The following is a 13,191-nucleotide window of genomic DNA, read 5'->3' as shown; positions in this document are numbered from 1 at the left end:
ATTAAGAATTGTGCCACATATCATTCAATAGAGAATATTCTACCTGTATTTTTCTACAGAAGTCTTATGTTTGTTATTTTTTGTCTTTTTTTCATTAAGGATAGTGGTATATAACATGGATAATTTTGTTACATAATACTCGGAATGCAGCTGAAGTTGTATTTGTTGAAAACTATATGTAGGGTGATTTTTTTTTTTTTCAGACTTTTTTGAGAGGAAAGTTATGATTGGCCCTTTAGATGAAAATATTCATTTTTGTGTCACAGCTTGCACATATTTACCTTTAAATGTCAGTGATTTTTATTCTGTTTATTTTGTATTTCAGCCAAAATTGCCTGGAAGAGAGCAGTGAGAGGAGTCCGAGAGATGTGTGATGCATGCGAAGCCACACTGTTTAACATTCACTGGGTCTGCCAAAAATGTGGATTTGTGGTCTGCTTAGATTGTTATAAAGCAAAGGAAAGGAAGAGTTCTAGAGGTCAATTTTTTAAGTTTATATGAATTAAAGCAGTTTGCATATTTTAAAATTGCTGGTCAAGAACTGTACATGCCTTTTTGTAACTAATAAGTATATTATTTTTTACATGTGGAGCCTAAGATTTTTTTTTCTGCTTCTGAGGAGTTAACTTTCCTTGATGCTACCAAATTTGCTTGATTGGAAGGTGAAGTTTTTTCTGCCATTTACAGTCAAGCAGTAGGGTGGGGATGGAGGCAGCTGCTGTGGCTCTGGCCCCAATCTGGGGTTGGGGCTGGACGTGGAGACAGCTGCAGCTTCCACCTCCCCTCCTGTGCTGCATGCCTTTCTACTCCCCACTTCATGCCCTCCCCCCCCAGCTCCCTGTTCTTGCCCCTCTGTCACTGTTGCTCCCTCTCTTCCCCCCCCCCTTCTGCTACTGTCTTCCTTACCTTTGCTCTGCACTGGCAGGCTCCATCCCTCCTGTAACCTGGGGCATGGAGCATAGCTTCAGCTTGGCCCTGTAGCAGCAGTGGCAGGGAGCCAGTGGTGCTGCTACAGAGCCCAAGCTAGAATAGCAGTGCTGGCTCTGCACTGCTGTTGCTACCAGGCCAGCCTGGAACTATGTTCTGGGCCCTGGGCTGCAGCAGGGATGGAACCTGCCAGCACAGAGCAAAGGTAAGGGTCAGGGGGAGGAGGACAAACTGGGGACAGGGACCTGAGGCTGCAGGCAGCAGAAGCAGCAAGGAATGGGATGGGGGGAATGGGGCAGCCTTAGGCTGCAAGGGGGGCAGGCACAATGGGAGGTAAGTGGCGGGGGGGGGGGGGAGGGGGGTGACAGGCAGCAGGGGGCAAGCTGCTTGCCTCTCTTGTCTGCCTGCCCCCTGCCATCCGCTCCCCACTGCCTGCTTCATTACTGCCCCTGCCTACCCTACCACACGCCCCCCTATTTTGTCCCCCACTGTCTGCCCCTACTGCCTACCCCATTACTGCCCCCCTCATCACCTCTCCCCCTACCACCTGCAGTAGTGGGGGACAGGGGGGTAAATTTAGATGATCCTCCCATAATTAGATTACATACATGGAAGGATTAGAATACATTTATAAATTTTCCATGTGTAGAAACTAACCATTGGGAGGTCATCTTAGATTCAGGTTCATCTTATATTGGGGTAACTATGGTAAATATTTAAAATCAAACTTTCCAGATAATCAGTTTTCATGGTTATGGGGCTAGCTAGACTTCTGCCTCCCTTTTGGTCTCTGCTTTTAAGGTTTTTATCATTAGTTGCCTCAAGATGGAATCTTGTAGTTCTTTTGCTTTTAAGCTGGGATGTAAGTGCCAGCTAACCTCTTGTTATTTTGTAAAGGCTTGTTTTGTGTTAAACACTTGCTTAAATCCTCCCCTCTGGAATCCATGACCAGGTTTCTTAACCCATAGCCTTATTAAAAGGAAGTAATAGTATTATTACTATTACACTATTATTATTATTTGCTTTTTAAGCTATTATTGTTGCTGTTGTTGTTGCTCTTATTAGCTTTAAGCTATTATTATTATTATTATTATTATTTCTCTTATTTGCTTTTAAGCTATTTTATTATTATTGCTTATTATTATTATTTGCTTTTACATATTAGAGGAAAAAGCATTTTAAAACAAACAAATGACCTACATGCTATTTGATTTAATCTAATCTTACATTTCACTACAAGTAGTCTTTCCTTTTAAATTATAAGAACATAACAGGACCAACTCATGTTCTCTTTAAAAGCAAAAATTCTTCTGTGACCCACCCAGATCCCATCTTGGAACAGGTTTTCCTGGGATACTGGGAAAGAGCCATTAAGGCTGCTAGTTCTGCCATTGTCTGATAATCACCCTGAAGTGGAGGCTGTTAAGTGACGATTAGAAGGCATCTCCTACCATCCACCTCCCCTCCTAGACCTGGAAGACTAAAATAAAATGTCATCCTAGCTACAAATTCAGATACAGTATTAATTATGAAGAAATATCTCCACATTTGTTCCAGGAATATTTACTTTCATTTATCTGACTACCATTAAAAATAAATACAAATAAAATGTCAAACTACTGAAAAACTTTACTCCCTCTCTGTCCCTTGGCACAGGGCAAGAGGTCCCCTTCCTCCATCTTGGTTATAAGGTGTTTCCAAAGTCCTTCAAAAAGTCTGTGTCACTACTGCTATTTGTAAAATGGAAGTAGTGACTATTGCAGATTAATCTTCCTGTTATAGTTAAGTTTTGGCACCTCTGAAAACACCTGTTTGGAAGACTAGATAGGTAGGCTGTTTTGTTTCATGACCTATCTAAACTAATACTCTTCCATTTGAAATTATATCACTTCAAGTACAAATATACCGATCAGCTGTTGCTGCGATGTTACTTTAGATAGTCTTTTATTTGTGGTATATTTCTCCAGAACATTTGTCGTTCAAGAAGGTAGACCTGGGTATTTAATGTACTGGGTACTCTATGCACACTAGCAAGGGAAGGCAGAATGCATAAACATTTCTGAAACTTCCAGGCAGATAGGTATGTTCCTGTCTCAAACAAAATGCAGTGTTGGGTGTACATAGAGTTGGTTGTACATAGAGCACCTGCTGCCTGCCAGGGTGGTCTCAGTGGTCAGTGATAAGTCTTCGTTAAACCAAGAATTCTTTATTAAGAATTTGAAAAGCCAAACAGCAAGTCCTTCTATGTGCTGGGTTGTTTATTTCTGCATGTGCCTCTATGTGGTCTGGTGTTCTGCTTGAAAATGTGCTGAGGGCTTGTATTCAGTTTTGGATTTTGCTTATGATCCTATCTTGTTCTCTGGGTCATGCTGATTGCCATATATGCAAGGACCATGGGAGTTTTGCCTTCTTTTATTGAATGAAACATGCTCCCCTTCCTTGGGGAAGTTGGGTGTCCAACTTCAAAGTGTCTTGGGCAGGGGGGGGCAAGGCCATTCTATTTGGCCCATGGCGCACCTAAAAAATTTAGAAAATTACTATTTATCTGCCCTGTTATGCGGCCCTCAATGGCTTGCCAAAACTCAGTAAGCGGCCCTCCACCTGAAATAATTGCCCGCCCCTGGTCTTGGGCCACACACCACATCGCATGCCTCACAGACCACACCAACAGGGACCACACACCTCTGCACGCATGCTTGGTGCTTCCCTGAATGGTGCAGCACCCCCTCACTTTCAGCTTCCTGTGGGCTTCTTTGTGGCATTCTGCTGCACAGGCAGTCTGTCTGGGCTCTCAACTTTCGCAGCCCTGTGGGTTGTGCTCCCTGGGTCAGGGGCATGCAGCAGAAGCTGAGGAAGGGAGAGTGAGCCCAGAGGAGGAGGTAGCAGGAAGAGAAAGGAAGGGGCAGGGGTGGGTGGGAGCCTGGGAACCGCATACAGCTCCCATAGTCCATGGGCTCCCAGTTGCCCATCTCTTTATTAACCAGTTGTTTCTCCATCCTTGCAGCAGAAGAGCAAGTAGCAGTACACTCATCTCCCCTGCTTTTACTTCTGGGATGTCATGGGGTATATTTTTGGTGGTTTTTGGTTTTTGTCTTCTATTTGTATGTGAGGGTCTAAAGTGGCAATATGGGGAAAATCCTTGGATAAATGCTTCTCCTTGGGTAAAAGCAGAGGCCTGAGCTGAGAGATCCATGAACATGTTTTAGTTTTGTGTTCAGAGAAGGTTTACAGCAGTATCTCATAGATTCTGTGGCCAGTGTGCACGTACCTTTTGTGATTCCAAATCTTTTTGCTAATTAGTTTCCTAATCTGAGGTTCCTGCCAGAATTAAGTAAACCAAGTTATTTATTTTTCTCCTAATGCTTTTCACGTCAGTTTCTTGTGAAACTCTTATGCTTGCCTATGACTGGGATCAGTTTTGCAGCTATTTTGGCTACTTGTTCATAGAGTTCTCTGCATGCACACTGAAAGACTTTTTATAGGCAGCAAGGAAAGTTAAGACACATTTCCTTTCTGTCTAAAGAATTAGTTCTGGTGCCCAAAAGCATTTATTATACTGCCTCTTCTAACAGCTCTTCTTAGTTGTCTAGGACCCTGTATGTATGTGTATATCTGCCTTACTTGGCTTGGGGCATTTGTGAATGCTTAGAAACACATTAAGGGAAATCATGTACAAGCACTCAGAGGTTTTTTACAGCGCACGTGCTACACAGCCAGGAAGATTTAGTAAAAAGTCTCAGATGTTTGAAAAGGAAGTATACAGAAACAGGCTTCTTTTTTTCAGAGAGAATTGTTCCTGTTTATCGCATCATCCTGCAGCACGTGCTAAAACAGGATTATGGTGATGGCTTCTCATTCTACAGTTTCCTTTTTGGGGATGCCTGGTATACTGCATGTGAACTGTACCTAGACTGTGACTGTAGAACATTTAACACTACACACTCTTCCATATAATTCCACTTCATATTACACCATTTTTCCTGGAACCAGAGACAATTTATGCAGTTGTTTTAATGTAATGGAGAATGATATGTTGATTCCTGGCAGCCTCACCCTGAATGTCAGAGGTTTAAATAGCCAGTTAATTTCACTGCACCAATAAAAAAATTACAAATTTCCAAGCTTTTTCCTGGCACCATCAATCCTATTTGCCAAGTTTTAAGACATTTTATTCAAACTACTGAATTGCATATTTGCATATAATTTTTGTGTGTCAAGTTTGGTCCAGAGCCCTGGTAAGTGAAGCCTTGTTTACAGGACAGCAGGAGTACTTACTCCCTTCCCACCATACCTCAAACCAAATGCAGCTGAGACTATCTCTGGGAGTAACAGGTTGATTACTCTCCATAATGCATGCAGTTCCTGACTTCCCAGTAACTATAAATACAAGAAAACAAATATAAATAAGACTTCCAAGTTCATTTCTAAATACAAAATAATCTTAGTAATTACTATTCTCCACACTAATTTTAAAAGTGGGTTGTGTAGTAATCAAATAACTGTGTGCAACCCATGTGTAACTCATTGCAGGGTCTGGGTGGAGACTGGAGCTCTAATACACAGTTCGCTAGATTTAAATGCGTGGAATAGTGGGAGTCTTCTTATTTCTAGATTTTTATGCTACCTTGGAAAAGTTAATTCCAAAATTTAGATGAAATAAGTCAATGAAGAAATATATTGAACAAATGTCTACAAGCCCTAGTTAGTTATACAATGATCTTATTTTTCTTGGAATGGCATTTTCTTGATTGTTTTCAGTTGTACATTTTATTGTCCTCCAAGAAAATTTATGGAATTCTTTCAGCTGTGACAATGCATTCTGAGAGCTATCATCGCCCAGGCTAAGGAAAGCATTTGGTCCCTTTATAAAGGTTTCATTGTAAAGAAATGTATGCTGTGCAAATGCCGAATTCTTGTTAGCCCACCTGTTGGGAGCGTGCAACAAGCATTGCTACGAACAAGGACATTTGGTGAAAAGATTTGAAGATTCTTTTTAAAAGAGGCAGCATGGACCCATAAATAGGGTACTGGGCTGGGAGTCAGGAGGGAAGTGTAGATCACACAAATCAGTGACAAATCACTTTATTGCCTTAGGTCTTTCTCCTTTCCACACTTTATTTTATCTTAACTTTTTACACTGTGAGGTCTTCAAGGAAATCCTTGTTTCCTATTTTTTTTTTTTTTTTTTAGTGCATAACACAAAAGGCCTAAATGTCAGTCCTGGCCTCATTTGCTATCATAATAATGGAGATTTCAACACCAACATCTGTTTATACTATGTTTGGAATTGATCAGTAGGATAACCCTAATTAAATAAATAAATTACTGGAAATGTTGTTTTACAGATAAAGAATTATATGCTTGGATGAAATGTGTGAAAGGACAGCCTCATGATCACAAGCATCTGATGCCAACTCAGATTATTCCAGGCTCTGGTAAGAAGTCCTGCAAGAAGGACACCATTTATTCTCCAACGTTATTTTTCTACGAACAAAGATTACAAGTTTAATTTGTGGCAACTTCTCATCACTATTAGTTTAGTAGGTCTCAGCAAGGAAAGCACGTGGGGAAAAATGGAGAAGGGAGAAGTTCAGAGGAGTCTGGAGGAAGCAGAAAATGCTAGAGGTTTGCAAGAGCATGAAGGTGGAGGAACAGAAGATGGCCATAACAAATAGTTTTGCGTTGCTCTGGAGTGGGATAAAGCCGTCAGAGTACTAGTGCGGTGGTGCTGAAAGTACAGCCTGTGGATCCAGCGTGTGAACCTGAACCATTTGGCCCATAGGATTCCCCATGGGTCCATAAATTTGGTGGCTGGGGAGCAGAAGCCCCACAATGATTAATGCTGCCAGTGCTCCCCTGTCACCAAATTTTTGGATGTGTGTGGAACCCCACAAGCCAGATGATACGGCCCTGCATGCTGGATCAAGCTGATTGTATAGGACTGGTCCACAGCTGGACCTAGCATGTGGGTTTGAATCCATGTGGGCTTCACACACTAGATCTGGCCTGTGGACCTTCCAAATCCCACCTTCTCCAGCCCATGTGCTGGAACAATGAACACCAGTATTCTAGTGCATTTGACCCTAAACAAGAATTAAAAAAGATTCTAGTTTAAAACACAGATTATTCCCTGATAACATTCTCTTTCTTGATGGGCAATTGGCTAGTTTATTAATAAGGTCACACAGGAACAATAAGAATGACAGGGGGAGTGGACCTGCTCCCCCCTTCCCTTCTGCTGCTTGGGGTCCAGGCCCACTCCCCCCCCCCACCGCAGTGACGGGGAGGAGAGGACCTGGACCCGATGCAAGGGAGAACCGGGCCCGAGGGTGGGGAGAAGCCAGGCTGCTGCGGCAGGGGAGGGAAGCAGTGGGCCTGGGCCAACTCAACGGTGGCAGGGAGATGGGAGGAGCGGGCTCAGGGCTGATGTGGGGGAGGGGGTGTGGGGAAGGAGTGGGTCCGGGTGTGAAGGGGGGAGGAGGCTTGCTCCTCCCCTCCCCCAGCCGCTACCATGTCAGGCTGGGCCTGCTGTTCCCCCCAGCGCTGCAGTGGGCCAGCTTCTCAACCCACCACCGCACGCCCGCTCCTCCCTCCACTGCCGACATGTTGGCGCTGCAGGCGGTGATGACGGAAGGGGGGAAGGGCAGGCCAAGGGCAGCACTGGTGGGCTTGCCACCCTTGCAGTGTCCTGACCTGACTCCCTCCATGTACCGCCACCACCTCCAAGGAGCAAGGGCAGGGAGGCGAGGCCAGCTCTGGTGGCCTCACACTGCCTCCCCCCCCCCCCCCCCCCCCCCCCCATCTCCAGGAGTTGCCACCACCTCCAGGAGTGGGGGGGTTGACCAGCACAGCTGGTACCTGAACTAGCTCCGAATTCGGTAGGATCCTGAACTCAGTAGAACTGTTTCTTCCTGATGGAGGCCCATACTAATTATACATTGTGGAGTTCTGTGCTAATTTAACTGAACTTCTTCTGGTACTGGTAGACCCTGTCTCCACGCGGCACCCAACAACTAGGGAGATGGTGATCCAATTGCTCGTGGATCCTGTTACTCATTAGCCAGAGCAAGCAGGGAGCAAACATTGCTTGCAACAGCTTTATTCAGAATGGAGATGGCTTTGGGCGAGCTCCCTCGTAGACACACAGCCCATGAAACCAGGGGAGCAGCAACGAACAATAGTTCTTTCCACGCTTATACACTTTGGTTCATGCTTATTAACGTTTGTTCTACCTCTGTCCCTCCTTCTGTTGCACCCATTTCTCCTCCCATCTCAAGCTCTGCCTCTGTTTACTGTTTGCTTCATTAGCATGGAATTGCCTAGGCATTCCTTTCATTTACATGCCTCTTTGCTAAGAGCGCATGCCTAAGAACTTCACCCCACTTCTTCGGTCACTGGGCAGACTTTGACTAAAACCTGGAAGCTTCTTCACCGGTCACCATTCACCTTTTTGCATTTGTTCATCTCAGATTCTGTTACCAATTACATTTTGTCTTCCACATTCCAGTCTGTTTTTTAGTCCCATGTTCTACCATATTCCACATTCCTAAGGCTTTACCTCATTCACAGCACACAGACTTACTTGAAAATGGTTGACACATTTAAAATGGTTACTTAGCATAAGCAAATGGCTGGCTTAGCATAAGCATTCATAAGCAAAATTTGCTTGCCTAAGTGTCTTGTAATATACTTTTAATATATCATTTTGCCTTGTGGTCAGCAGCTTTTGCTAGGCCACAGGTCAGCTGCAAATCCAATGCTCCCCAAGATCCAAATATTGTCACCCTAACATTAACCTAGCTCAGTTACCTCTCTATTGCCCCATGTTGACCTATGCAAACAAACCCCGTAAAGTAAAAATCCAAGAATGATGTGAATATTTCAGTAGCAACCCCCCATATAAACTCAAGATATTGTGAATTTAACTTGAACCAAACATGCTAGTTATGGAAATGTACACTTAAAACTCCTGGACAACATTAATTTTGCTCTCTAGTAGCATCCACAGTGGAAAAGAATGTAAAAACCTAATGTGTTTTAAAATAAATAAGATTAGTAATGTTTATGTGCAGCTACAAATGCACATTAATTTAAATTTCACACCTCAGGGGTTGTCAACTGGGGGGTATACATACTCCCAGGGGTACTTGGAAAAGGGCTAGTGGGTACGCACAGATGGGCGGGGACAGAGTGCTGCCACCCACCAGCCCATGCCACCGCCTCCCAGGAGCAGGGCCGGGGGGGACAAGGGCAGCAGCTCCCCTCTGCAGGGCCACATAGGCACCACTTGGCTGGCTAGATGTGGGGGCAGGGTGGGGAGCTCGCACGCAGCCGCCACTGCTATCCGCCACCCTGCACCGCTGCAATATGCAAACCCCCCAGACCACCCGCCCCCCTGCTCCTCAGTCTGGCCGCTGCCGTTTCCTCCTCCCCGCCCCCCGCGCCAAAAGTGTACCCAGAAGGGGTACAGTCGTTTAAAAAGGTTGAAAACCCCTGTAGCTTGTTTCACGTTACTTCAGGGAAGAATAAAGGTTGTTCAAGTACTGTAACAAATTAAAATTATTAACACATGGGGACAAATTCAATAAAAAAGAAAGCCTGTGTTAAAGGTCAGTTGCTTAGTAAAGAACCAAGCTGAAAATGGCAAAGTTCAGTCTGCCTACACAATCTTAGTTCTGTCACCTTTAGCACATCCAAATACAAACCATGTTTAATTATATGATCACACATTACACAGGTGTGAAGTGAGGCAGGGGTACATCATTGATCACTGGGCGCATCTACATGTCACCCTGTGATTACATAGTGACATACTACATTGCTGTATAGGGCGCTATGGTGAAGTAGCAACCAATGGGTCTACATGTGATCGGCAGCTATGTCGCTCTAGCAGCACACTCCCCCATTTTAGCATACTGCTATGGCAACGTAGTGGCAAAATCTAACTGCACACTGTGTAACTATGGGTAGTTACTGCACTGTTTTAGTACTTCTGAAAATAAATACTAAAGCGCAGCACCGTAGCAACGTCGCTGTACAGCCATGTGTAGACGCATCCAGTGGTTATTAAAATGAACAATGCGCTCTGTTACCATGCGCCATAGAGCATGTAAATAGCATGGAATATTGGTCTTATGAAAGGGGGTATATCACTATGTAATTAAAGACTTTGCCTCCTGTGCAAATGTTAAGGTAGTGTTAAGGCCAAGTAAGCAAGCTTTTGTTTCCTGATTCTTGAATGTTCCACATAGCTTTTGCTATGGATTGTAAGTAGTTTTATCTGATTACAACACTTGTATTGATTGAAAAGAGGGTCACAAAATAATTTTGCATTTTTTATGAAAAAAAATTCCTTTTTTTTTTGCTTGCTTGTCTTGTAGTTCTGACAGATCTTTTAGATGCAATGCACAATCTTAAAGAGAAATTTGAAATTAAATCCCACTGTCAATGTACGAACAAACAGTGTGTGCAAGCTGGCAAGCTCCCTGCTGTGAATGGTGTCTCTCAGGTGAGTTTAAAACATTTAAGTTAGTTTATTCAGAAATGCCAATTCATGTTAGGTTTTTTTTACATTTGAAGGATAAAATCCATTAATCAACTTTTTCTTTACTATTTATATAACTATATTCCATGTTCATATATTAGCTAGGTATTGCTTTTTGCATATATTAAAACAAAATATGTTCTTTGTTTAAAAAATATAATTGTTCTGCCCTCTAGGTTTTACAGAATGTCCTTAATCACAGTAATAAAATTTCTCTGTGCATGCCTGAGTCTCAGCATCAGAGTGCCTCTCAAAAGTCTGAGACAAATGGTAATACAAGTCCAGGGAGTGATGTAAGCACAGACAGCAAGTTAACTCCACCTGAATCCCAGTCACCACTGCATTGGTTAGCTGATTTAGCAGAACAAAAGGCCAGAGAAGAAAAGAAAGGTAACTATTAGACATAATATTATTGAGTGCATGGTTTGGAGGTCCCAGCAATCTGTACTGAATGCACTAGAAAAATAAAAATTCCATGTTGGTTTTGATTTGTGACATACATAATTAAAATGTCATAGTCTCTGAACTTAATCATGTAACTTTAGTGCCTTCCTCTAGTGGATTACTTGTTGAATATTACAGAAAAACCATTAGTGGCATGCACGTGTAATATGTCAGTGTTTCCAGGCTCTTTTAGCTACAGCATCTCTCATTTGTGACAGGTACACACTCAGCTGCGTGTCTGAGATGTTGTGGAAGGCCATTTTTCATGGTCAACTGTTTGACTGCGTTTTGAAGGATTTAATCCATCTTCTGGTGTGTTTTCAGGTGAATAAGCACTAGTGCTTCAGTATCTTACCAGCACTGTAAAATGTAGGATGCCAATGCTCATATTTTGCATCATAATCCCAAAATGTAAAATATCAAAAAACACTTTTATTTTAGAGAATAAAGAATGTTCTCCTGGAAAACATCCACAAGAAGAAAGAGACCAGGACAGCTCAGAGTCCCTAAACTGTAAAACTTCCCCTCCTGTGTCCCAGAACAACGAGCAGGGATCAACCTTACGAGACTTACTAACAACAACAGCAGGCAAGCTGCGTCTTGGCTCTACAGATGCTGGTATTGCTTTTGCTCCAGTTTACTCTACAGGAACACCAGTGAGTGTTGACACCAGTGCATGGGTTTTCCATTGGGGCTTAGAAAATTAATGCAGTTTGCTTTCGTTCACTTTAACTAGAACAATCTAATAACTGTATTACTTTGAATATTATTTTGGAATTCAGTGTATAAATAAACCTTACTAAACTTCCTCCCCAAAATGTTGATATTTTAATAATCAATACCTAACAAAATTATCATTGAATTGGATAAACAGACTTAACGATTTAAAGAAAGATTCTGATATATGTATTGCTGTTTAGCTTCATTTCTTTGTTTCGAAATAGTTATTTCAGTGTAAAAGTCTGTCCATTTTTCTTCAGGAGCAGCATATTTCTTGAGATTATACTTTGATACTTAAATATTAAACGTTCTGCTGAAAACCATAGACTTTAGGCTGCCCATCAAAATATCGGCATGTAAGCAGTTGTTTCTGTTCTTCTGTCAGAGTGGCAAAGGCGGAAGGACTATGCCAAATATTCTTGATGACATCATTGCTTCAGTTGTAGAAAATAAGATTCCACCCAGTAGAACACCAAAGATGAATGTAAAATCTGAAATGAAGGATGAGCCAAAGGATGATGAAAAGTCTGTTCTGGATGATTGCAGTAAATTGTATAGTGATATTCCACATTCGTGGCTCTGTGATGAGCACATTTTGTGGCTCAACGATCATAAAAACAGCAACAACTGGAAGCTCTTTAAAGAGTGCTGGAAACAAGGGAAGGTATGTATCAAAGTCCAAGTCTGTTGTGAAAAGTGAGTGACACAGCAGTTCATGCTTGTGTCTCTAACTTCAAGATCAGTTCTGTTTGGTGTAGTTAAAAAGTTTTGGTTGTGTAGACCTTCAACTCCGTATACTTAACCTGAATCTCAAGTCGGGGTGGGCTTGCTTTCTTATGGATCACCAGCAATAATGTTTTTATAATTGGAATTTAGTTAAGAGTGCTGTTGGTACACAAGCTAGAATAGAACCCATTCCTTAGTACCAGAGCTGTACTGGATAGTACTGTATGCTCATGTGATATTGTAATGTAATGTGCAAGATTATCAAATTTATTATTTAAAATTGGCAGCTCTGTGTAAAAAGGCTGGGAAGGGAACTTTGAAAAATGTTAGTTAGCAAAGAACAGAGAACAGGGTTAAATTTGGTCATAGGATTTGCTAAACATGAACTGCTAAAACTATAGTAAATACATTACTTGCATGCTACAAATATATAAAACACATTTTTAGGAGGTGTAGTAGGTCAAATATTCAAAATTGTAAAGTTTGAAATGTTTGTCTTTCCATAATTAATTTATTCAAGATGCTTCAATTGTACCTGCTGTTGAATTTACTAGTAGCCATAACAGATTTTTAAGTATATTAATACCAACATATTTCTTTTTAAAGATGCAATATATAAATAGTTGCAGAAAAATTGTGATGTGTGCTGAGGACACCTTAGAAGTATGACTCTCTTTTTCTACAAACCTTGTATATTTTAAACAGAATGAGCCCTTTATTAAAGAAATGTATTAGTCTTATACTGCCGCTGTCTCCCCATGTAATTCGTTTCTTATTTTGAGCTGACTGCTCAATGTCCAATATGAACTCTCAGATGTTATTAATAGGAT

At 42.0% G+C, this 13,191-nt stretch overlaps 1 protein-coding gene across 3 annotated transcripts in view; it reads left to right on the top strand.

Moving 5' to 3' along the window:
- JMJD1C (jumonji domain containing 1C) overlaps positions 1 to 13,191 on the top strand; it is a 258,840-nt gene that overhangs the window by 227,434 nt on the left and 18,215 nt on the right. For 2 of the 3 annotated variants that reach the window (XM_014610135.3, XM_059729870.1), the window contains exons 13-18: positions 326 to 478; positions 6,273 to 6,362; positions 10,308 to 10,435; positions 10,648 to 10,861; positions 11,357 to 11,571; positions 12,021 to 12,299. In XM_014610135.3, coding sequence (XP_014465621.1) covers positions 326 to 478; positions 6,273 to 6,362; positions 10,308 to 10,435; positions 10,648 to 10,861; positions 11,357 to 11,571; positions 12,021 to 12,299 — 1,079 coding nt within the window. Of the gene's footprint in view, positions 1 to 325; positions 479 to 6,272; positions 6,363 to 10,307; positions 10,436 to 10,647; positions 10,862 to 11,133; positions 11,240 to 11,356; positions 11,572 to 12,020; positions 12,300 to 13,191 lie in introns of those variants that run through there. The other variant, XM_059729871.1, reaches the window with a different exon arrangement.

The sequence above is a fragment of the Alligator mississippiensis genome, chromosome 6, assembly GCF_030867095.1.
Source record: "Alligator mississippiensis isolate rAllMis1 chromosome 6, rAllMis1, whole genome shotgun sequence".
NCBI lineage: Eukaryota > Metazoa > Chordata > Crocodylia > Alligatoridae > Alligator > Alligator mississippiensis.
Note: the sequence above shows the minus strand (reverse complement) of the source record. Positions and strands in the feature narration are given on the sequence as shown.